This window comes from Chiloscyllium punctatum, chromosome 15, assembly GCF_047496795.1.
Source record: "Chiloscyllium punctatum isolate Juve2018m chromosome 15, sChiPun1.3, whole genome shotgun sequence".
NCBI lineage: Eukaryota > Metazoa > Chordata > Chondrichthyes > Orectolobiformes > Hemiscylliidae > Chiloscyllium > Chiloscyllium punctatum.
Window position 1 is genome coordinate 75,765,138 of NC_092753.1, and position 25,002 is coordinate 75,790,139.

At 42.6% G+C, this 25,002-nt stretch overlaps 1 protein-coding gene across 2 annotated transcripts in view; it reads right to left on the reverse strand.

Annotated features, from left to right (window-relative positions):
• hunk (hormonally up-regulated Neu-associated kinase) overlaps positions 1–25,002 on the reverse strand; it is a 72,809-nt gene that overhangs the window by 26,427 nt on the left and 21,380 nt on the right. For both annotated transcript variants that reach the window (XM_072585495.1, XM_072585496.1), the window contains 2 exons: positions 23,869–23,996; positions 8,962–9,097 (listed from right to left, as the gene is read on the reverse strand). In XM_072585495.1, coding sequence (XP_072441596.1) covers positions 8,962–9,097; positions 23,869–23,996 — 264 coding nt within the window. The remainder of the gene's footprint in view (positions 1–8,961; positions 9,098–23,868; positions 23,997–25,002) is intronic.

The window sequence follows — 25,002 nt, forward strand, 5'->3', positions numbered from 1 at the left end:
AATCAATGTCCTGTACAGCCACAACATGACCTCCCAATTCCTATACTCGATGCACTGACCAATAAAGGCAAGAATACCAAATGCCGCCTTCACTATCCTATCTACCTGCAAATCCAATTTCAAGGAACTATGAACCTGCACTCCAAGGTCTCGTTCTCAGCAACATTCCTGAGGACTTTACCATTAATTTTATAAGTTCTGCCCTGATTTGCTTTTTCAAAATGGAAGCATTATAAACTGTGAGGAATACAGTATTGAACTTCAAAAAGACACGAGGTAGAAACAGAACTCTGCTTTTATACCAAACAATGAAACACAGTGGAATGGTTCTCAGACCTGCTCCTCAGTCAGTGAGGTTACATTGAATAGAGCACACAGTGGTCTCCCAGCTGGCTGTGAAACTCAGCATACCTGGTAACACCTGTGGAGACTCCAATGACTCTTCGTCACAAGTCAAAAAAAGTGCCTGTATCTATGTAGCTCAGGCCCTCTAAAAGTAGGTGGCTATGAGATTTTCATGTATGCCTTTCTCGCTCATATGCCATAACTCAATCTTTATGGTATCTGTGAATACCCTCCTGGGCCATGCCACTTCCTCAGCTTCCTCCTCAGTGCAGACCTCCTGCTTTTCCATCAGAACCTGTCCCAGGACATTCTCCTCTCATTAAGTTACATTGTAAAGGTTGCAGCAAACAATTTAAATTGCGAGACACTGTCTGAGGTGTCCATTGACCAGATGCCTGACCAAGCATCTGAATCTCATTTTCAGGGGCTGTATGGTCTGCTCCACAATGGCCCTTGTGGAAGTCTTTACAACTCTTTGGCACCAGTTTGTGGATTCTCTTTTTCTCTTTCTCTTGCAGCACCATCTCCATGTACTCTATTCACTAATGTCATCCCACACCCCAAAATCAGTATAAATTTCCCAGCTATTTTCATTCTCACAAAGGGACACAAAATGTTAACTCTGCTTTTCTCTCTACTGTTGAGTTTCTCCAGCACTCTGTTTTTATTTCAGATTTCCCATCTGCAGTTCTTTCTTTTATGTCATGTGCTTGAGTTTGAGGGGTTGCCCACTGACTATCACTGGAAGGACACAGGGAGAGGGGTGGGTTCTGAAAGATGTAGGCGCCTGTGAGTGTTCCAGGATGTGAGCATCGAAGTGAGATGCCCTCTGGGTAACACGCACAGACCTCCAAGATCCAGTTGCTGTGGTCGCACATTAGATTAGACTCCCTTGTCAACACCGACCCTCCGAAGAGTAACTCACCCAGACCCATTACCCTACCCTATATTTACCCCTGATTAATGCACATAACATTATGGGCAATCTAGCATGGCCAATTCACATCTTTGGATTGCAGGAGTAAACCAGAGCACCCAGAGGAAACCCATGCAGACACGGAGAATGTGCAAACTCCACACAGACAGCCACCCAAGGTGGGAATCGAACCCGGGTCCCTGGTGCTGTAAGGCAGCAGTGCTAACCACTGAGCCACCGTGCCAGCCCAATGACCTGCATATTCACAAAGTGGAAGCTTTTCCCATTTATGAAGACTGCCCATGGAATCATAGAATCCTTACAATACAGACAGAAGCAATTTGGCCCATTGAGTCTGCACCACCCTCCAAAGTGCATCCCACCCAGTCCCATTCCCTCCCCCATGCTATCCCCATAACCTCACAATCCACCTAACCTGCATATCCTTTTGACAGTGGGAGGAAACTGGAACACCCAGAGGAAACCCACGCAGACATGGGGAGAATATGCAAACTCCAGACACTCACTGAAGTGCTGGAATCGAACCCATGTCCCTGGTGCTGTGAGACAGGAGTTTTAACCACTGAGCCACACTGCTTGCCCCTGCTGACTGCTGTCTGCTGATGGGATGCCCTCATATCTGCATGGGTACATACAAATAACCCCATTGCCCTGCGGAAATTCTGCCCTGGCAGCAAAGCTGACTGCCCTGAGTGCCTGACCCGCAGCAGGAAATGAATAAATAGGTCAGCCTTGACAAACACAGCCTCAGATTCTGGATTAGTGGTGCTGGAAGAGCACAGCAGTTCAGGCAGGATCCAAGGAGCAGCGAAATCGACGTTTCGGGCAAAAGCCCTTCATCAGGAATAAAGGCAGTGAGCCTGAAGCTTGGAGAGATAAGCTAGAGGAGGGTGGAGGTGGGGAGAAAGTAGCATAGAGTACAATGGGTGAGTGGGGGAGGGGATGAAGGTGATAGGTCAGGGAGGAGAGGGTGGAGTGGATAGGTGGAAAAGGAGATAGGCAGGTAGGACAAGTCATGGGGACAGTGCTGAGCTGGAAGTTTGGAACTAGGGTGAGGTGGGGGAAGGGGAAATGAGGAAACTGTTGAAGTCCACATTGATGCCCTGGGGTTGAAGTGTTCCGAGGCGGAAGATGAGGCGTTCTTCCTCCAGGCGTCTGGTGGTGAGGGAGCGGCGGTGAAGGAGGCCCAGGACCTCCATGTCCTCGGCAGAGTGGGAGGGGGAGTTGAAATGTTGGGCCACGGGGCGGTGTGGTTGATTGGTGCGGGTGTCCCGGAGATGTTCCCTAAAGCGCTCTGCTAGGAGGCGCCCAGTCTCCCCAATGTAGAGGAGATTGCATCGGGAGCAACGGATACAATAAATGATATTAGTGGATGTGCAAGTAAAACTTTGATGGATGTGGAAGGCTCCTTTAGGGCCTTGGATAAAGGTGAGGAAAGAGGTGTGGGCGCAGGTTTTACAGTTCCTGCAGTGGCAGGGGACGGTGCCAGGACAGGAGGGTGGGTTGTAGGGGGGCATGGACCTGACCAGGTAGTCACGGAGGGAACGGTCTTTGCGGAAGGTAGAAAGGGGTGGGGAGGGAAATATATCCCTGGTGGTGGGGTCTTTTTGGATGTGGCGGAAATGTCGGCGGATGATTTGGTTTATGCGAAGGTTGGTAGGGTGGAAGGTGAACACCAGTGGCGTTCTGTCCTTGTTACGGTTGGAGGGGTGGGGTCTGAGGGTGGAGGTGCGGGATGTGGACGAGATGCGTTGGAGGGCATCTTTAACCACGTGGGAAGGGAAATTGTGGTCTCTAAAGAAGGAGGTCATCTGGTGTGTTCTGTGGTGAAACTGGTCCTCCTGGGAGCAGATACGGCGGAGGCAGAGGAATTGGGAATATGGGATGGCATTTTTGCAAGAGGTAGGGTGGGAAGAGGTGTAATCCAGGTAGCTGTGGGAGTCAGTGGGTTTGTAAAAAATGTCAGTGTCAAGTCGGTCGTCATTAATGGAGATGGAGAGGTCCAGGAAGGGGAGGGAAGTGTCAGAGATGGTCCAGGTAAATTTAAGGTCAGGGTGGAATGTGTCGGTGAAGTTGATGAATTGCTCAACCTCCTCGCGGGAGCATGAGGTGGCACCAATGCAGTCAATGTAGCAGAGGAAGAGGTGGGGAGTGGTGCCGGTGTAATTACGGAAGATCAACTGCTCTACGTAGCCAACAAAGAGACAGGCATAGCTGGGGCCCATACGTGTGCCCATAGCTACCCCTTTGGTCTGGAGGAAGTGGGAGGATTCAAAGGAGAAATTGTTAAGGGTGAGGACCAGTTCGGCCAAACGAATGAGAGTGTCGGTGGAAGGGTACTGTTGGGGACATCTGGAGAGGAACAAAAGGAGGGCTTAGAGGCCCTGGTCCTGGCAGATGGAGGTGTAGAGGGATTGGATATCCATGGTGAAGACGAGGCGTTGGGGCCGGAGAAACGGAAGTCTTGGAGGAGGTGGAGGGCGTGGGTGGTGTCTCAAACATATGTGGGGAGTTCCTGGACTGGGGGGATAGGACAGTGTCGAGGTAGGTAGAGATGAGTTCAGTGGGGCAGGAGCATGCTGAGACAATGGGTCGGCCAGGGTGGTCAGGCTTGTGGTTCTTGGGAAATAGGTAGAACCGGGCAGTGCGGGGTTCCCGGACTATGAGGTTGGAAGCTGTGGGTGAGGTTGGAAGCCTCAGAGACCATATGGATATAGCTGGTAGTAGATCCTCTGGAGATCTTGCAGAGGTCCCAGTGGCTCCCTGACATGATGAGCTGACAGAGAAACTGACAGCTAGCATCATCTTCAAGACAACTGAGAAAGGATTCCTTATTCATCCCTGAAAATAGAGGTGCTCATTCAATAATTGGCAAATGTTGGGTCCAATGTTTCAGGACATCTTGAGGCCTCATTGCCAATGACAGTCCATTAGACATACAGCTCTCTTGTTGGCCATAGTTTCAATCCTGGGCCAATGCTCACCGTCTATGTGGGCCCTTTCAGGCAGACTGAGCCTCTAAAGCTATCCACAGCCAGTGCCAGTTCCTACTGCTGCTGGAACACTTGCTCTTACTGCTGTCACCCGATTGGGTGATGCTGCAATCGGGTTTATTCTGAGGGGGAAGATGGCCAGGGAGACCATCTGTGCTATGTTGCCGTTGCTTTCTACAGAGTTGCAGAGACAGAAGCATCATGCTCCCCTTGGGATATTTGCGCTGCCAGCCTGTCCCATCTGTCTCACGAGAAATTGGACTCCTCCCGATGTTTCCCAATGGCCTCAACCCTCAGTCTGACTGATTTGGAGAAGCCAGTGTTGGACTGGGGTTTACAAAATTAAAAATCACACAACCCCTGGTTACAGTCCAACAGATTTATTTGGAAGCACTAGCTTTCAAAGAGCGGCTCCTTCAATCGTGTGGTTGTCAACCTGATGAAGGAGCAGTGTTCTGAAAGCTAGTGTTTCCAAATACCTGTAAACCTGTTGGGACTATAACCTGGTGTTGTGTGATTTTTAACTTCAGACTGACTGCAGTACACACACACTCCTCTCGCCTCCACACCAGTTCAGACTGATTGGAGCAAAGCCTGGCCTGAAATCTCCTCCCTCCCTTTCACGGTTCTCTGTGATTCAGACACTGCCACTCCCCATTTCTCACTTTTGTCTGTCGATGCAGCTCAACACCTGCAGCTGTTTGAAATGTGCACTAAAGTCTCCTGGTCTGCCGTAATTAGCCCTTTGTTTGCTGTGGGCCAGTTTATTGAATCAAATCCCTCCAGTGTGGAAGCAGGCCGTTTGGCCCATCAAGTCGACACTGACCCTCTGAAGAGCATCTCACTAGACCCACTCACCAACCCTGTGCCTGAAACCCTGCATCTCCCATGGCCAATCCACCTAACCTGCACATCTTTGGATGTGGGAGAAAACTGGAGTACCCAGAGGAAACTCATGCAGACACAGGAAGAATTTACAAGTTTTACACAGGGTGGCATTGATTCCTGGGTCCCTGGTGCTGTGAGGCAGCAGTGCTAATCACTCAGCCACTGTACTGCCCTAAACTAAAGGCACCTAGGATGGGGCTCAAACGCACCACCTCAAAATTAAATCTCCTGTTCTACTGACCAAGATGGGTAGGCCTGATTTGTGCTTAGAAAATGGCCCAGGAGAGACTGCTGGCCTTGCTTCATTTGGACTGGTCACCTGTATTTGGAGAAGTGACAATGCAAGTGACAGTGAGTATCATTTAAAGCTGAATCATTAGAAGGACGAAGCTGTAGTGAGTTTTCTAGAAAATAACAAGGTGTAACTCATCAGACACATGCCTGATTTTTGCTGTCAGTTTCTGAAGCATCAAGCCTGTCAGTTGGGTACAGGTTAGTTGGGAAGGTGATGAGGTGTGGTATTAATGAGATGTAGGTTAAATACATGCAAAGAGGCTCCATGCCTTTTGCTGGTGACATTCCTGACCCATTACCTGAAGCAGGAGAACTTTATCGCGAAAGGTTTTCTGAGGATCTTTGACCCTCAGCCAATTAGATTCACCGACCACCATTCTTTTCTCCATGTGGGAGAGTGGGAAATCTAGCTCATAATGATGTGATGAATACTTTTGAACCAGGAAGGATGCACAGAAAAGTAGAATGCTCACAGTTCAAAAATATCAATATGTAACACCCAAATAATATTGAAAGGAATGAATCATGAATAATGGAATAATTTTCAATTAGATTTAGGTTTTAGATTTCATTGTCACAAGTACTCAAGTACAGAAGTAAGAAGGTCTTCGGCATATCTCACACCTTCTTGAAAAGAGCTTTTCCTAATTCCCCCAGTATAACTGTTGCTCCTTTCAACCTGAATCCCCAACTGAGAGGGTGTGTGAGTGATTGAGATTTCTGCCTTTAGTGCTCATGAGCTGTGCAAAATTTGATTTACCCATCCCTGTACTTTTAGCTCCCCGCTGAAACCTCAGTGGAAACCAGAAACTGACAATGTAAACAACAAGTGTGAAAACTTACACCTTAGCATTCCACAATGCCAGTGGGTTCAGGTGTTAAAACTAGAGCTAAACTGTGAATTAATTAGGGGACTGGGGTTGTGGGCAGACACTGCTCAATATTAAAACAAATGTTACATCGCAATACCTTTTGACAGGTCTAACGCTATTTGTTGCCTGGGTATGAAAATGGTGTTTCAAAGTCCCCAGAGATTGCAAAACCTCAACCCAGTTATCTGGCAAGAGAAACTACTTGCCCCACTTGTTTTAGACAAACTGGACATTAATGCACAGGGAAACAGGTCACATTTAGAATATAACATGTGCATCAATTATTTTCTTTATTTGGTCAGAATTTACTGTCGGTTTTTCATTGTTTTGTCATGTTATAGTATTAACCCATTGCATTACAGTGGCTAATATCACTGACGGGCAACATCAAATTAATACATTAAGCATTCATTCACTGCCATTGTCTATTATTTAATCTTTGAGCAGTGAAGAATATATTGTTGTACATCACAGAGATGAAATCTAAACACTAGCTGATTTTTTAAATGAACCAGATTTGTGTGACAACTTTTTATTGTCTGCTAAATAGCCACAACATTCTTGAAATGACATCTTTGCTGATTGTGAGGTTTCAGGCTCTTAAATCTGGTAAATACAGTTTATCATTGTCCACTTTTAAGGACAGAAAATAATGCAGCTGTGTCCAAAACGATACAAAGTAGTCTGCAGCAGGTTGCTTTTATAAGTCAGTAGCTTCTTGAGTCACAAAGAAGTGAGTTTACTCTGTCTCTGTTGCCAATGGAAAGCTAATGTCGCTCTATGTCTTCCTCACAATCTGATGTGCCTAAACCTGAGTTAGTTTAAATGATCACCTCCAAACTGTCAATATGTGTTGTTCAGTTTTTATAAATGTTATGCTTCCCCTTCTGGAAGTTTTTTTTTGCACTGTGCATCATTCCCTGACTGAGAGGATCATGTGGTAATAATGACTACTTCCAGACTTCTTCCAAAATCCATTCCTGAGTCCACATATATGACTCAGAATCCAATTTCCCTGTGGCTTTGTATCCTGCCACAGTGTATTGGACGTCTAGCTCATTGATCCATCACACAGTCTCCCGTTAATCCTCTCTGATCTTAATTTAAAGTGAATACTCCCACCTCCAGAGCGGCTTGATTTGAATTCTCTGATCTAACACCCACACACCTTCTGTGCTGCAATTCTTAAGAGCACCAGAGCTGAGCTTGTAATTCAGTTACATATAGGTGTCCTTCTTGAATTCATCTATTTGTCTTTAATTAAAATATGTTAAGCACACACTCAGATACTCTATTTGGATTGTAACCACTGAATGCAGTGCTGCAGATGAGAGAGAACCAGCACTGCCGGATGGCCTGGTTGTTGGTTAGGGTCTTTGAAGATTTTTCACAGATCATCTACTGACCATGGGGAAGGATAATGGACACAAATTATAGACAGTTACCTGACCTAGATAGCACTGAAACTATTTTCCAGTCTGTCCCTCTCAACAGGGAGTCAAACCCATAGCTCAGCTGTCACATAGCCAGATCAAATTTAGAAGCTGGGGGGGTTTACGACTCACTCCTGAAGCTTGAGGGTAATATCTGAGATATTATATATACAGCAGGAGAGCCACACTATTAGAAATGTCTTATTTACAATTGGACATGTAAGTAAAGCCCCTGTCTCCCCTCTGAGGTAGTTGTAAGTTATTATGGAGAAAGGTATTTTGAAGAGAAAGAGTTTTCTCAAAAGTGCTCTGCATACTTATCAACAAAAGCAGCACCCATACCAACAAACCTTCTGAGGTACTGAAAGGAAATTATAAAGCAAAACAGATATCCAGGTACATGAGCAGATACTAGGGTACACAATAAAAAGCTTAATTCTGAGTTAAGTTTTATAGACAGCTGTAAAAAAGAAAAACAAGGTAGAGAGAAGCTTAGGAACAGAATTCCAGAGCTTCCAGGCAGCTGAAGGATCTACCACAATGGTGGCACAAATGGAATTCACAAGAAGCCTGAATTCAAGAATTGTCAATATCTCAAAGCATATGAGACACAAGGAGATTGTAGCAATGCGGAGTAGCAAGGTCATGCATTGAGGTGGGGTTTGAAAACAGGAATGAGAGTTTTAAAATCAACCTGCGAATGCAGTAACTGATGCGTGGCACCGAGTAAGGTGAATGAAACTTGGTGAGTTAGGGCACGGGCAGCAGAATTGTGAAATTGTTTTGAATTTACAGACCAGGTGTGCATTAGTCAAACCTTGAGATAAGAAAACTATGCATTAGGGTTTCAACAATAGTCAAGCAAGGGCAGGGGGCAGAGTCAGGGGATAGTATCTAAATGGAAACAAGTGGCCTTAGTAATGGTGTGGTTTTGTTCAAAGATGATAATGGCAGATCACTTAGATCATAATGTTTACCTTCAATGTAGCTGAAGGCCATTTTAGGAATCCATATCTGACATTGCCCTCTCCCTTGTTCCGCATTGTCCTCCTGTCAAGAAAGAGCTGGGATTTTTCAGGACCAGCCTCTATTACTTCACCATTATCACCTGGCAGAATGCCTGCTGCTATGAGACACAAGGCCTAATATGACCAACTGAAACATAAAGAGCTACTCAGCAGCAGCTCATTACACCTTACCAGTCTGGGTAAACACTGCTGCAGATTGGTGTCCCGGGATGGTCGTCATTCAGCCAGAGATCAGACAGTACCTGCTGGACATTGGGCCGTTTAATAGGGTCAGGTTCAAGTAAGGATCGTAGAAAGTTAACGGCAGCTGGAAAAAGGATATTGAATATTATCATGCAGTAATTACTGATCATTGTGCGGATGGAAATGCTGAAGGGTTAGACATTGTACAATCTACACAAAAAAGCACACCAAAACCTGCATTTTCATATTTTAAGTTAGTGATTTCAAATTGTGCCAATTTATGCCTCACTTTGTTTTTCAAAAGTTTTAAAGCAACCAACTGATTCACTTTAATACAATGTTACAAAGCGATGGTTTGAACTCCTGGCTATTATTAAACAGTTTTGCAGCCTAAAATATGCAAATGAAACTTCAATTAAGACTATGCTTTTACTCCTGCAATGCACTAATTATAAACATTATCAATTTCCATCTGAACATCCGCAGGAGAAACAAAAAATATTAACAGTTAACAAAGGAACCGTCCTACAGCCCAAATATTAGATTTGAACATTATTAGTCTTAATTTTAAAAACAGTGTATGTTTACCTTTTCCAACTTACAACATTGCCTTCAGGAGACAAAAATTACCAAAGAACTGCAGATGCTGAGAATCAGAAACAAAACAATAAATTGCTGAAAAAGCTGAGCAGACCTGAAAGCAGAGTTAATGTTTCTTCAGTTCTGAAGACATGTCACTGGATTTGAAACGTTAACTCTGCTTTCTCTCCACAGGTGCTGACAGACCTGCTGAGTTTTTTCCAGCAATTTTTGTCTTTGTGATTGTCTTCTGTAGGTTTTGTGCACCTCCTGTGCAGTCTTAATCTTGGATGCCTCACTCTGTCTAAACACTCTATGATCTGTATGTCTTCATTTGTTATGAATTGCCTGTACTGCTCAGAAAACAAAGCTTTTCAATGTACTTAGGTACATGTGACAACAATAAGTCAAATCAATCAAATGAGTATTACAGTAGGCGTTTGCAATATGAATTTCTTCCCTTTCTCATGTTTTCCTCTCCCACTTTTAGCAACAATTCACTAAATTCAGCAGTAAGACAGGTTAATAGCTTCCACTAATACAATGCTGACTCAGACATTGGGAAATGCATGCCTATGATCACATCTGTTTGTCTGCAAGAAACAAGTGGTCTTCAGGTAGCCTCGAACACTATTGCAGCCCAGGTCAGGTTGCTACAATTCATAATTTGTAGCAATTGTGCTTTAATATACACCAATCCATCATCTATTACTGTGAAAACTTAGGGAATGATAAAACAGGAGCATTTTCATTATTTTAACAAATGGTGATTCTCAAGTCAACAGGAAACAAAGGAATTTGGCCTTCTGACACAATGGAAATTGAAACAATATAGATAACCAGTGCTGAAAGTGTTCTAAATATTACTATAATAAACAAATAGCCTTTAATTAGTTTATCCTTGTCTTAAATTCTTCTGCTGTTAATATGAGCTGATTTTCACCATATTGGTAACAATGCAGGCATATCTTTCAAAACGCTGGTGCTATTTCAACCTTCCAATGTTATTCTAAGATATGTCACCATTTTTAATTGCAGGTGACCATTGTTTCTGCAGCACTAAATAGAAAGGATTTTGTTTTCATTCAAACTTGAAATAACTCTACAGACAGCTGTATCCCGTCACTCAGTTGCCCTTTATTGCAAGTACACAGTATTGATCCAGCTCCCTCAGAGGCAGCTCTCAGAGTGAACAAAAACTCTTGTCATTCCTGTTTATACTTGTCAGCCACGGTTCCCTGATTGGAGCAGATTAACAGCCCCAATCAGAGAACTCATATTCTATGAGGTCCATTTGACTGACCTTGTTGCAGTCACTACATCCCTCCTCCTCTATGTCAAGGGGCATAGGCCTATTCTTCTCCTTGTAGCCTTTCCTGGGGCATTTCCGCACTGGATCCAGTTCCTCTGACTTGGCCTCAGATAAGGGCAGTGTGTACTGGACCGTAGCCTGCCTCTTGCGCCTGGAGCATCTTGGAATAAATTCATGCTTCTCTTCAGGTGTTAAAGGGGTCAAGGCTGTGACATCTGCCATGCCCATCTCAGACTCTGAGGTTTCTTCGATGCTAGACAGAGAGGGAGAACCCACGGTTTCTGACAGTCTTTCTGGCTGTTCTGAGGGGCTGGGTATGTTTTGCTCCTGCCCAGTTTGTGAATTTGCAACTTTCATGTGGTCCACATGCTTGTTCAGGGATGCTTCATCTATCCAAAGTTTATGTGTCATGGAACATGAACCTCACACCAACCATGCCTCTAATCCATGGAAGGTTTCAGCTCCAAACCTGGAAGTAAACTGTCTCTCTCACTCTGAGGAGACTTGGGTCTGGCAATGGCATCCCTGAAGCCATTGTACCATCCCTACCCCTGGTCTGGAAACATCAGGTTTAATCTGGTGGGGAGTCTTCTCCCCATTAGCAACTCACCTGGTGCTATATCTGCAGTTGCAAAATGGACTGGGACAGTTTGGTATCATATGACATTGTAAGCTGTCTCTTTAAGCCTGCTTTCAAAGTTCATTCTGTTCCTTCCACGAGACTATTGAATGATGGATGGTATGGAGCTGTCTTTATAGGCTGACTTTAGGAAATATTCAATTCTCTGCTGGCAAATGATAGCCCATTGTCTGTGACCAACACACATAGGAGCCTGTGTATTGCAAAAGGTGCTCACAGCTTTTCTGTCGTCCCCGTGTTTGACGAATGGACTCTATGCATGTCCCGCCACTGTGAGTGCGTATCCACAATGACTAAGAATTTGTGCCCAAGAAAGATTCATCATAGTTAACATGTAATTGAGCCCAGGATTTATCTGGCTAGTCCCACAAACGTAGGGGAGCTGCTGGCAGTAATTTATGACCTTGTTGGCACCCAGGACACTGCCCCACCAATGCAGCTATGCCTGCATCCAATCCTGGCAACAAGACAAAATTTCTTGCCAACATCTTGGTTTTTGACATCCCTGGATGACCCTGGTGGAGTTCAACCAATAACTGGTGGTAACTTTTGTTCAGGACAACCAGCCTTGCACCCCAAAATGCCATCCTCTATAATGACCTGGTCTCAATGGGTGATGGCCTTTTTGCTTCCCCATCATTACTGGCCTTTTTGCTTCCCCATCACTACCAGCCATTTTTTAGTTTTGCCAGGTTCAGATCATCTTGTGTCCACAGGCTGATATTGCCAGCAGTGATCAGAAGGGTGTCCAGGAAGTTTAAAACCCGAATGGACACTTCCAGTGGCAGCACTCGTGGTATCTGCCAGTGGGTGGTGGCTGAAGGCAGCCCTGATGGTATTCTAACTCATAATTTTATGCACTTAAAATGAGAGCCCACCACTGAATTCGACCTGAGACTTTGGGTGACATGGCCTTGTCCTCTATGAGTAGCCATAGCTGGGGCTTGTGGTCCATTACTATTACAAATTTACATTCATAAAGGCATTGGTGGAACTTTCTCACAGCAAAGATGACTGCCAAACCTTCCTTTTCTATCTGGGCATATATGCACTCTGCATCAGTCAAAGTCCGAGAAGCATATGTTGGGCGTTCCTCTCCACTGGGCCATCTGTATGCCAACACCATCCTGATACTGTACAGGGAGGTATCACATGTCAGCACCAGATCTCGCTTGGGATTATATTGTGCCAACACCTTAAATGATAATAGTTGCTTCCTCACTTCCCTAAAGGCTACGTCTTGGCTACAAGACTGCAACTTTTTCAATAGCAGATTTAAAGATGCCAAGATGGAGGCCAGGTTATGTCTGAACTTTCTGTAATAATTCACCAATCCAAGGGAACACCTAAGCTCCAGTACAGACTTGGAAGCCACGCACCTTTGATCACCCTCACTTTATCTTCTAAGAGTGTGATCCGGACCTTTTGACTCTGTAGTCCCGATATGTCGCTTGGGGTGCCTGGAACACATATGTTTCCCTCTTAGGTGTAAGCCTGCCTAGGAGAAAATCTAAGCACTATGTTCAAGTGCTCTAAGTGCTCTTTATTGCTCATCCCTGTTATTAATATGTAATCCAGGAAAATGGCAACTTGGGGTAGACGTTGTAAAATGTTCTCCATCATCTGTTGAAAAATGGCACAGGTTGATGATACCCCAAATGGTAGTCCTGTATATTGATATAAACCCTGATTATTGTCACACGTACCAAAATTTAGTGAAAAGTATTGTATTACGTGCTAATCAAACCAATCATATCTTACATAAGTACATCAGGGTCATGGAACAGAATGCAGAATATTGATGAAGCTACAGAGAAGATGCAGGAAAAGATCAACTCTAATATATGAGAGATCCATTCATAATTCTGATAACAGCAGGGAAGAAGGTATTCTTAAATCTGTTGCCATGTATTTTCAAACTTTTATATCTTCTGCCTGATGGAAGTGGGTGGAAGAAAGTACAGAGGAACCTCGATTACCTGGCATTCAATTGTCTGAATTTCAGATTATCCGAACAAGATCGCAATGTAACGATGCTTGGCTAATCTGTGTTATCCAGCATTCAATTATCCGAATAAAATACTCTCCACTCTGTATTATCTTTGAATTTGTTGGCTGTTTTCCATGGCAGCAGAATGTATAGACGGAATCAATGGAAGGACATTTATTTAGAATGTTGATGACTGTTTTACAATGTTATTGACTGTCTCAGGTACATTGGTGGAATTTGTCACAGCTATCAAAATATAAGCAGTGTTCTGACAGCAGATTGCTAGATAAGGATTGGCCTGAAGGTTCCTCTGTGAGATGTAAGCTCCTAATAAAATGACTTTTTTTCCAACTTCGTAGACACAGTGCAACAACCATGCAAGAAAAAGCCTCAAGAGAGAGATGTGTAGTTGGAACAACATTGAATTAGCACTGTCTGTGCTCTAATTAATGCCCACTTCAGTTATTTATTCCACGAAATAGCCTTATATCCCAACACTTTTACGCTTGATTTCATAAGCCATTTGCAATATTGTAGCTAGATTTCCTGAACACTGACAGCACTAAAACTGTGAATACATTCTTTATAAATGTATTTTCAATTCTGCTACTGGGAATGCACAGGAAATGTCTTGCCAATCTTACTAAATATTGCAAGATGTTCTTCAGTGGAATTTCACCATATTGCAAATCTTAAAGACTTTCTGTATGGTCACATAACCAGATTCAGTAGGATATCCAAAGAACTGCTTCAAGGAGACATACAAATATGACATGAAGGCCCAAAACATCAATTCTCACACTTGCAAGGCACTCAATGGAAACAGAGGAAACCTGTAACATTTTAGAGCCAACATAAGCTGCTTTGAAAATAGGTGGCTACAGCAACTTGGCATCAGATGTCAACACTAAAACAAACCACAATGACATCTAATAACCATGACATACATGTGGCAGCACCTGCCTCTCAGACTGATCTCTTTAACCAACAAAAATGCAACTTGTGAATCTATCCCACACCCAATGGATTTGCTCTGTTCCATGTGGATCGATCCCACACCCAACGGATTTGCTCTGTTCCATGTGAATCTATCCCACACCCAACGGATTTGCTCTGTTCCATGTAAATCTATCCCACATTCAATGGATTTACTCTGTTCCATTTAAATCTATCCCACACCCAACGGATTTGCTCTGTTCCATGTAAATCTATCCCACATCCAACAGATTTGCTCTGTTCCATGTGGATCGATCCCACACCCAACGGATTTGCTCTGTTCCATGTGAATCTATCCCACACCCAACGGATTTGCTCTGTTCCATGTAAATCTATCCCACATCCAATGGATTTACTCTGTTCCATTTAAATCTATCCCACACCCAACGGATTTGCTCTGTTCCATGTAAATCTATCCCACACCCAACGGATTTGCTCTGTTCCATGTGAATCTATCCCACACCCAATGGATTTGCTCTGTTCCATGTAAATCTATCCCACACCCAACGGATTTGCTCTGTTCCATGTAAATCTATCCCACATCCAATGGATTTACTCTGTTCCATGCCATTGCCTTATAGAGATGGAAGGATATCAACAACCATACAGCAAAGACCATAAGCTAAATGATTGTTTATTTGTACCATCTTTAAACCTCTTGTTTATGCTCCTAATGACTTCTCATATTGACTGTGGCATTTGTGAGTGTAGGCCTGAAGGGATCATGATACAACCTGATTAGTGTTATAACAGAATTGGGGTTATTAGGCACAGTGTACTTTGTAAGAGAGGGCTTTATGCACTGACCCTTGCTGAAAATTACTTTGTTGGCATTGGATAGAGGCACCATTCAACATTCCTTCTTCACAAAACAACATAATCACCTTCAACGTGATTGATGATAGAGTACAACTAGGAGGTCCATCTGTACCCCAGTGAACTTATCTGAAGTCAGTCTGATGGCATTTCCATTGACTGTGTCTCAGCACTATTATCTCTGAGTCAGAGGTTTGTCCAATTCCAGAGACATGAATGGGAAATCTGGGCTGATATCACAGTATTGTGAGAATGATGCACTGTCAGATGTGTTGGCATTTGGATCAGATGTCAAATATATTGATCTTATCTACTGCCTAAGATGAATATAAATGATCACATGCACAATTTTGAAGAAAATTAAGTTTTTCCTGAATACCCCAGCCAATATTTATTCCTCAATGAGCATCATTGTAATAAATGATCTGGTCATCACCACGCTGCACTTTTTTTGGGGATCTTGCTGTGCAATTAAGAAAAAGACTACTACGTTTCCTACATTACGATAGTAATTTCATGTTGAATCTATTCACACATGTTGTAAAGGACTTCAATCCATCCTGAGGTGATGAATGGTGCTATGTAAATGCAAGTTCTTTCTTTCTTACACTTATCATTCAGGGTAGAAATGACAATAACAAACCTTTCTCAACTCACTCTTGAAGCTGCTCTGAGAAGATGAAAAGGAGCATGATAGTAGCCCAGAGACAACTCCACACTCTGAAACCTCCTCCTGCTTGATGTTTAGGGAAATGTCTAACTTGTTCAGAATTGCCCACCTCCACAACAGCTTTGATGCTTTGGTGACTCAATCTGACCTCACCATCAAACACACGCTGTTACTCCAATGCATGACATAGACTCATAAAGCTGTACAGCAAGGAGACAGACCCTTTGGTCTAACTTGTCCATGCCAACCAGATACATGAACTTAATCTAGCCCCATTTGCCAGTATTTGGCCCATATCCCTTTAAATCCTTCCTGTTCATATACCAAACCAGATGCCTTTAAATTGCCTTTTAATTGTACCAGCCTCCATCACTTCCTCTGGCAGCTCATTCCATTTGCCTCGCAGGGCCCTGTTAAATCATACCCTTTTAACTTAAACCTATGCCCTCTAGTTTTGGATTCCCCTACCCGGGGGAAAGACTTTTTCTATTTACCCTATCCATGCCCCTTGTGATTTTATAAACCTCTATAAGGTCACTCCCTCAGCCTCCGAAACTCTAGGGAAATAGCCTCTCCCTATAGCTCAAACCCTTCAACCTTGGCAACATCCTTGTAAATCTTTTTTCAGCCTTTTCAACTTTGACAACATCCTTCCGAGAGCAAAGTCACCAAATCTTAAGAGAACTATTTTGTAAAAGGGGAAATTTATATTTTTTTCTATTCATTCATGGGTGATGCTGGCTGGCCCACCATTTATAGCCTATCCTTAGTTACTGTTGAGAAATTATGATAAGCTGCCTTCTTGAACTGCTGCAGTGAATGTGCTATAAGTAGACCCTTAATTCCATTAGGAAGGGAGTTTCAGAATATTGATCCAATGACACTGAAGGAACAATGACACATTTCAAGGTCAGGATGTTGAGTGGCTCGCAGGTGTTGGCATTCCCATGTATCTGCTACCAATGTCTTTCTAGATGCAAGCAGTTGTGGGGTTGAGAAGGTGCTGTCTCAGGAATATTGGTGAAATTCTGCAGTATAACTTGTAGATGGTACACACTGCTGCCACTAGTCATCATTGGGCGAGAGATTGAATGTTCATGGATGTGCTGTCAAGTGAGCTGCTTTGTCCTGGGATGCTGTCAAGTTTCTTGAGTGTTGTTGCAACTGCACCCATCCAGACAGGTGGGAGAATATTCCAACAGATTCCAGACTTGGGCCTTGTAGATGTTGGATATGCTTTGGGGAGCAAGGAGGTGAGTTATTCATCACAGTATTCCTAGCCTCTGACCTGCGCTTTGACCCACGGTATTTATACAACCAGTCCATTTTTGTTTCTGGTCAATGCTAATCCCCAGAATGTTAATGGTGGGGGATTCAGTGACATTAATGTCATTGAATGTCACGGGGGATGGTTAGATTCTCTCTTGTTGGATTTGGTTATTGCCTTGCCCTTGTGTGGCACAAATGTTATTTGTCATTTGTCAGGCTACACCTGAATACTGACCAGGTCTTGTTGCATTTGGACATTGGTTTAGTACCTGTGGAGTTGTGAATGGTGCTGAACATTATGCAGTCATTGTGGAACTGTATAGGAGAAACCTTTCACATATTTCTCTCCTTTTAACTCTAATTCTGTTGACTTTCTGTCTTCACTCCATTTCCTTTAACTTGAAGACTAAGGGAGACAAAAAGAAACTGCTTTATGAAAACAGAAAGCCATTTTACAGTTAGGTCTGTGTCTGCCAATGTTCCTGCTCCAGTGAGATGTTTCAGATGGGAGACGTATGCAATGCCTTATGTGTATGTGCCCCCCTCACAAACAAGTGAAGTCAATGGGACTGAAGTTAATCCAGGTGCTGAGGTCCATCTGAAATGCTACTGAGTGCCCCAATCACCTCCCTTGGGAATCAGGAACCTAGCTCTCTAATGGTGAACCTTTCCCAGGATTTGAGAAGTCGGAAATTCATGAAGGGCAAATATTTTACACAATGGGTGGTTTGCGCGTGGAATGAATTTCCTGAGGAAGTGGTGAATGTGGATATAATTACAATGTTCAAAAGACATTTAGATAAGTACACGAATAGGAAAGGGTTGGAGGGATATGAACTAGGAGAGGGCAGGTGGGAGTGGTTTAGGTTGGGATTATGTTCGGCATGGACTGGTTGGAACCAGCACTATCTGAGGAATGGTGATGGTTGCCATCACCAGTCAGGATCAGTGAAGGACTCAGGCCATAACTAAGTAAGGGCAGAATGGTGGCTGCGGGTTGGGGATGGCACCAACAGTATGATGATGGTTATGGAGAGTTTGTACCCCTATTGTTCTCTCCTCCCGGTGCTTGGTCCTGACAATCACAGACTCAGCCTTGGGGCCTACAAGCAAACATAAAAAATGTGGTTTTAGGTTTCCACATGATGACAGTCCCAACCTTTCTCGGTTTAACATCAGTGTCAGCAGGATGAAGTCTCCAAGTATGCATTGGTTGTTCAATTAAATGCCTCAGTTAAAAGTGTGGTGGTAAATCCATCCATTAGTCTTCCCACTCAGACTTACACAGGCTAAAGGGTGAAAAGTGGTGGGACCAATATCTGGCACCATCCAACTGATTAAATGCAACCCCATCCTCCTAAACCTCCTAGAAAGAGTGGAAAGAAACGAGGCGTACTAAATCTATTGTCACTTTAGTTAAAATTACAGCTGCAGCTGAAGTGAATCATTAAAAATATCAGCTTTCAAAATTTTCTCTTACAACTGCACACTGTTCCTTGTTTGCAGTCACATTTCTAAAATAAAACAACATTCCTCAAAGATAAAATGGAAAAATCCATAACATATGTCATACATTATGGCCTCTTTTTGTTCAAAAAGGGGCTTTGACAAAGACTATTACTCCATGTCTGGATCCAATCTGCTCTGTTTAACACAATGAGAAACTAAAGTGACATAAATTTAAAACAGACCTCAGACACAGTGGGATCATATTATTTGCAGTCAGCCTTGACGTGACTCATTATGACAGTGCTCCAGTAGGTTCCTCACTGTATCATGTTGTTGAAACTGACAGAATCTGACATACCTCACTTAGCATAAAATAAAGCCGATTAGTTGGAGTGAATTTCATAGTTTTGAATATAATTCTGTTGTGCTCTTTCAATATTTAAATTTGGAATTGTTCTGGCATCTTTGTGCTATGGAGCATAAAAGTTTTAATGATTAATGTTTATAACTGTTGGTTAATAAACCAACATAGGTTGGACGCAAGGTTTCTCACATTAGGGAATTATCTCACCTAATAACCAAGTTTTGGTGAAATAATGAACACGGCGAAAACATGTTCTTTGTTTACCATAACCAATGGAACTGTGAAAAGGCAAACAAATTTACAATTTTAGTGGAAATACTAAATATTGGGAATTAGAGTCATAGAGATGTACAGCACAGAAACAGACCCTTCAGTCCAACCCATCCATGCCGACTAGATATCCCAACCCAATCTCGTCCCATCTGCCAGCACCCAGCCCACATCCCTTCAAACCCTTCCTATTCATATATGCATCCAGATGCTTTTTAAATGTTGCAATTACACTAGCCTCCACCACTTGCTCTGGGAGCTCATTCCATGCATGTATCACCCTCTGCATGAAAAAGTTGCCCCTTAGGTCTCTTTTATATCTTTCCCCTCTCAGCCTAAACCTATGTCCTCTAGTTCTGGACTCCCCCCAACACAGGGAAAAGACCGTGTCTATTTACCCTATCCATGCCCCTCATGATTTTATAAACCTCAATAAGGTCACACCTCAGCCTCCAACACTCCAGGGAAAACAGCCCCAGCCTGTTCACCCTCTCCCTTTAGCTCAAATCCTCCAATCCTGGCAACATCCATGTAAATCGTTTCTGAACCCTTTCAAGTTTCATAACATCCTTCTGATAGAAAGGAGACCAGACTTGCACACAATATTCCAAAAGTGGCCTAACCAATGTCCTGTACAGCCGCAACATGACCTCCCAACTCCTGTACTCAATACTCTGACCAATAAAGGAAAGCATACCAAATACCTTCTTCACTATCCTATTTACCTGCGACTCCACTTTCAAGGAGCTATGAACTTGTATTCCAAGGTGTCTTTGTTCAGCAACACTCCCTAGGACCTTACCATTAAGTGTATAAGTCCTGCTAAGATTTGCTTTCCCAAAATGCAGTAACTCACATTTATCTAAATTAAACTCCATCTGACACTCCTCAGCCCATTGGCCAATCTGATCAAGATCCTATTATAATCTGAGGTAACCTTCTTCGCTATCCACTACACCTTCAACTTTTTTTTCTTTGCAGATTGGAAAAGTATCTCCCTATGGTGGCTTCACAACTTCATTGAGATTGTCTCAGAGCTAGTAGCAATTCTACACCTGAGTTTGCTGTATTTTAATGCTAAGAAAGGAAAGGCTTATCTCAAAATCATACATTTTATCATAGACAATTCAATGGCAGCATCTGATTATCATGAGCTGGACACAATACTTCAATGGAGGTCAGCTCAGTTATTACGAGTGAGCTGCACAATCCATTGGATAAAACCTATTTTGAAACGGATATTGAAAAGGAGGGGAAGTATTAAAATCTCCAGCTGAGATCTAACCAGTGACCTATATAAGTTCACCAAAGCCTTCCTGCTCTTGTACCAAACCTCACACTTCTCTATATTAACCTTCATCCACCACCTATCTTCCAACTCCACCAACATTTCAATGTCCTATTGAAGTTCTACATGATGCTCCTCACAATTTACATTTCTCTCAACTTATGTGCCATCCACAAACTTAGGGACTGTTCCCTTCACACTAAGATTTAGCTCACTTAGATATATCAACAAAAGGAAGAGACCCAGTACAAACCCCTCAATTACACAACTACTCCGACCCAAAAAACTTACCATCCATTGGTTGGCATGAACGAGTTGGATCATTGAAAGTTCATGTTGTGCAGTTCTACGACTCTAATACTCTGTTTCGTATCCCTCAGCTATTTTTTCATTCAAGTTGCTACTGTCCTTTTTATTCCATGAGCTAGAATTTGTCCAACATGTCTAATGTGTGGCATTGTGTCAAACACCTTCTGGAAATAAATGTGCACATCACCAACCTTACCCTCATCAATTCTCTTTGTAATTTATTCAAAGAGCTCCAGAAGGCTGTTGGCATGACTTCCCCTTATCAAGTGCAAAAATCAATAAATATTTTTCCATGTGGCTATTAACCCTATCCTAAACAACTACTTCAAGATGATTTACACCACCCAAGTTAAACTGACTGGTCAGTAATAACTCTTTAAGGTACTTGGCGTAGTGTTTGTAATTCTCCACTCCTATGACACCACCCTTGAGTCTAAGAAAGATTGAAAGACCATTGCCCATTCCTCTTCAACTTCCACTTCCTCTTTCTTCAATATCCTTGGATAGAACTCACCCAGCCCTGGTGCCTTCTCAACTTTTAAATATGAACAGCTCATCCAATATCTCTTCCCTATCAATTTTAAACTCTGACCGACTTTCCTCATTTGTCATCAGGGCCTGGGCAGCATTTGCCTCATAGATAAAAACAGATGCAGATTATTCATTAAGCACCTCTGCTATTGCCTCATGTCTTGATATCATATCCTCCTTCTGGTTCTAATGGCCCTAATCGCCTTTTAACACCCTTTTACTATTGGTGTTCTTTGAGAAGAGTTGGGATTTTCCTTCATGTTATCTGGACTTCTTTCTTTCGTCAACCCTCTTTGCTTTTCATAGTCACTTTTTCATGTCCTTTCTGAACCTCTGCATTTAACTTATTTTTTCAACTGTATTCACTACCCGACACCTGACATAAGCTCAGTTCTTCTTCTTTGACTGCATTTCTACTTCCTTTGTCATCCAGTCCTGGATGGGACCTGAATCCAGAATGTCTAGCTTAAAGGTTTGGGACACTGTGCAGATCTCCAGAAACAGCCATTTTTTCCAGCCATAAGTAAAGGAAAGGTCAGGAGATAGAAACTGATGGTGATTTTAATCCGATCAAAACCTATCCAGCTACACAGAGTTAAAATCAGGCCCCTAAATGTGTTGGAAAACAAACTGGAGTAAAATATGTTCACAGAGCTAATTTATAATCAGTCTGCTTAGATGGTGGGCCTCAGTGAAATGTTCGTTTCCTGATGAAGGGCTTTTGCCCGAAACGTCGATTTTGCTGCTCCTTGGATGCTGCCTGAACTGCTGTGCTCCTCCAGCACCACTAATCCAAAATCTGGTTTCCAGCATCTGCAGTTCATTGTTTTTATCTGTTCGTGACTACTCTTGACCAAAATATTCAAAAAGTGGAAGTGAGTGGGATCCCTCCACAGCTGAACTAAAGTACTCCTAGGATTTCTCTAGGTTCTGTTTCTTTTTTGTGTTTACTTGTGTCTGGATTCAATCTATCATGGAAAAGCTGCTCTTACATCACCCTCAGATGTTATTAAATTATTTTGAATTGTTAAGCACTTGGTATCGGAGTTCCATGTGCTGAAAGTCACTGAAATTCAAGTGAGTTTCAACTTCTGACCTGTGGTACTTTTGTTCCTCAGACAACATGCTCAAAGCAGTCAACAAAAGAGTGTCAACATACCTATTCTTTATAAGCTGTTCAATTGATTCACGTCAGCCTGTTGCATAATTGCTATCATAATTGCTACTATGGTTAGCCCATAATTAATCTCAAATGTTGTGCTATTGACCACTTCCACAGAGGCAATTAAGATGTGCAATAAATGCTGGCCTTGCCAGCAATATCTGTATCCCATGAACAAATTAAAAAGATTGCACAGTTTAATCATGACTCAATCAGTGAGTTAGCTTATTTCCGATTAAAAATACCATTTCAGCTCCCCCAATGGTTCAACCAGCATATGTAGTGACTAGCTGAGTTACTCAGACTATTAACGGGACTAATTCATTTCTAGTCTATGCTTAGTTACCTGACCTTTGGTCACACTGTAGGTGGGAGTTCTAAAATTAGCTTCAACCCCTTCCTGAGAAGAAAATCAATCAGGTGATCTGCTCATGGTCACTATCTGAAAGTGTGTGTGTGTGAAAATAAGGCAAAGATAAAACTGAGCTGAGCTACAATCCAACTATAAATGAAAGAAGTATGGATGCTGAAAATCAGAAACAAAAGCAGAAATTGCTGACAAAGCTCAGCAGGTCTGGCACCATCTGTGGAGAGAAATCAGAGTTAACATTTCAGGTCCAGTAACCCTTCCTCAGAACTGGACAACAATTAAGCTGGCCATCAACACACACATTTGAGGCTTAATGGTCACTGAAGCAGATACTGGTGCCTGCATATCATATCCCTGCAAGGGATCATGGGTGAGGAAGGGAGAGGGCAGGGAAGAAAATAGTTGTATTTTCTCATTTAATTTTAAATAAACAAATGCATCGTTATTATTCCAGATTATTATTATTTGATTCACCTTATGAAATCTTGATACAGTCTCCTTCCCTCCATGCCAGTTTAAGAGCCACAGGAGAGGGGCCTGGTATTAAGTTGACTGCTCAGGTTGCCTACTACCTAAATAGATCGCTCCCAGAAATATCTCCAATAAAACTCAACTTGAACGAATTACAATTAATCTGATTAATGCATACACTATTTTGATAAGATATGTATTAGCAAATGCAGGAAGTTTCAAATAATAAATTACATTTGAATTGGGATCAAGAATATACGTTAAAACCAAAAGAGTGGAAGTAAAAGAAATTGGATTTCTTGTTGAGATTTTGCTTGAACAGTTCTGCGATAACAGATCCCTTAGCATTGTGTATTTAATACCTGAATAGATCAACTCTTAAGTAATAGAATCATTGAACTGTTATTACCTGATGAGAGATGAGGAGGTAGGGGATTGAGATCTTTATCCACCATTTTCTGATGCAAAGCTCTCAAGCTGAATGGCTCCACTGTGAAAGGCAAAGTGCCAGTCAGCATCGCATAAGCATTCACACCACTGAAAAGCAAAATTCAAGTTTTTATCACATGTACGATCATAAACTGGATAGAATTGTTATTTCCTTGACTTCCCTGACCACACCCACCACCCTAACATATCTCTGATATATAAAAAACCACTATCTTCCCTGATCCATGTTGCAATTGTGAACTCATAGTCATTGCCAATCCACCACTTCGCTACAACAGCTATCCACACAAACACAGCCAAGACTTATTAATTTTGGGAAATATCGGAGAGAATAGGGGCTCTTGAGGTGCAGTGATAATGTCTGTACTCTGAACCAGGAGCCCTGGGTTCAAGTCACACCTACTGCAGAGGTGTGCAATAATATCATTAAACAGGTTGACTAGAAAAATATCTTTTCTGTGCATCAACAAACTAACAATCACTTTCCCTCTGTTATTGAGGGTTATACTGACCACTTGATCACATTGTAAAAATGAAAAAAAAAACTAGGAGAAAAGGGATCTTGTGGTGCAATAGTAGTGTCCCTATTTTTTGAACTTGGAGATCTGGGTTCAAACCCCACCTGTTCCAGAGGTGTGTGATAACATCTCTAAACTGACTGATTAGAAAGAACACAAAAAGAATAACAGAGATTTCATTGAAGTGTAAATGATTCTGAAGGAGTTTGCCAAGGCAGGCACCAAGACATTGTTTCCATGGGCAGGAGAGTCTAGAAAGTAGGATAAGAGGGTAATCATTTAGGATTGAGAAGAGGAGAACTTTTGTTCATTCAAAGGATTGCAAACGTTTGGAATTCTCAAAATTGTGAACACTCTATTGTCGATTACATTTAAGGCTGGGATGGACAGATATTTAGTCTTTCATGGAATTAAGGGATAAGGGAAGTAGGCAGGAATGTGTTGTTAAAGCTCTAGGTCAGCCATATTAAATGGCAGAGCATACTCAAGGAGTAGTGTGGTCTACTCATGCTCCACTATCTTCTGGCCTTGGAATTAGTTTAAAAGAAAAACAAAACTCCAATTTGGCCATTGAC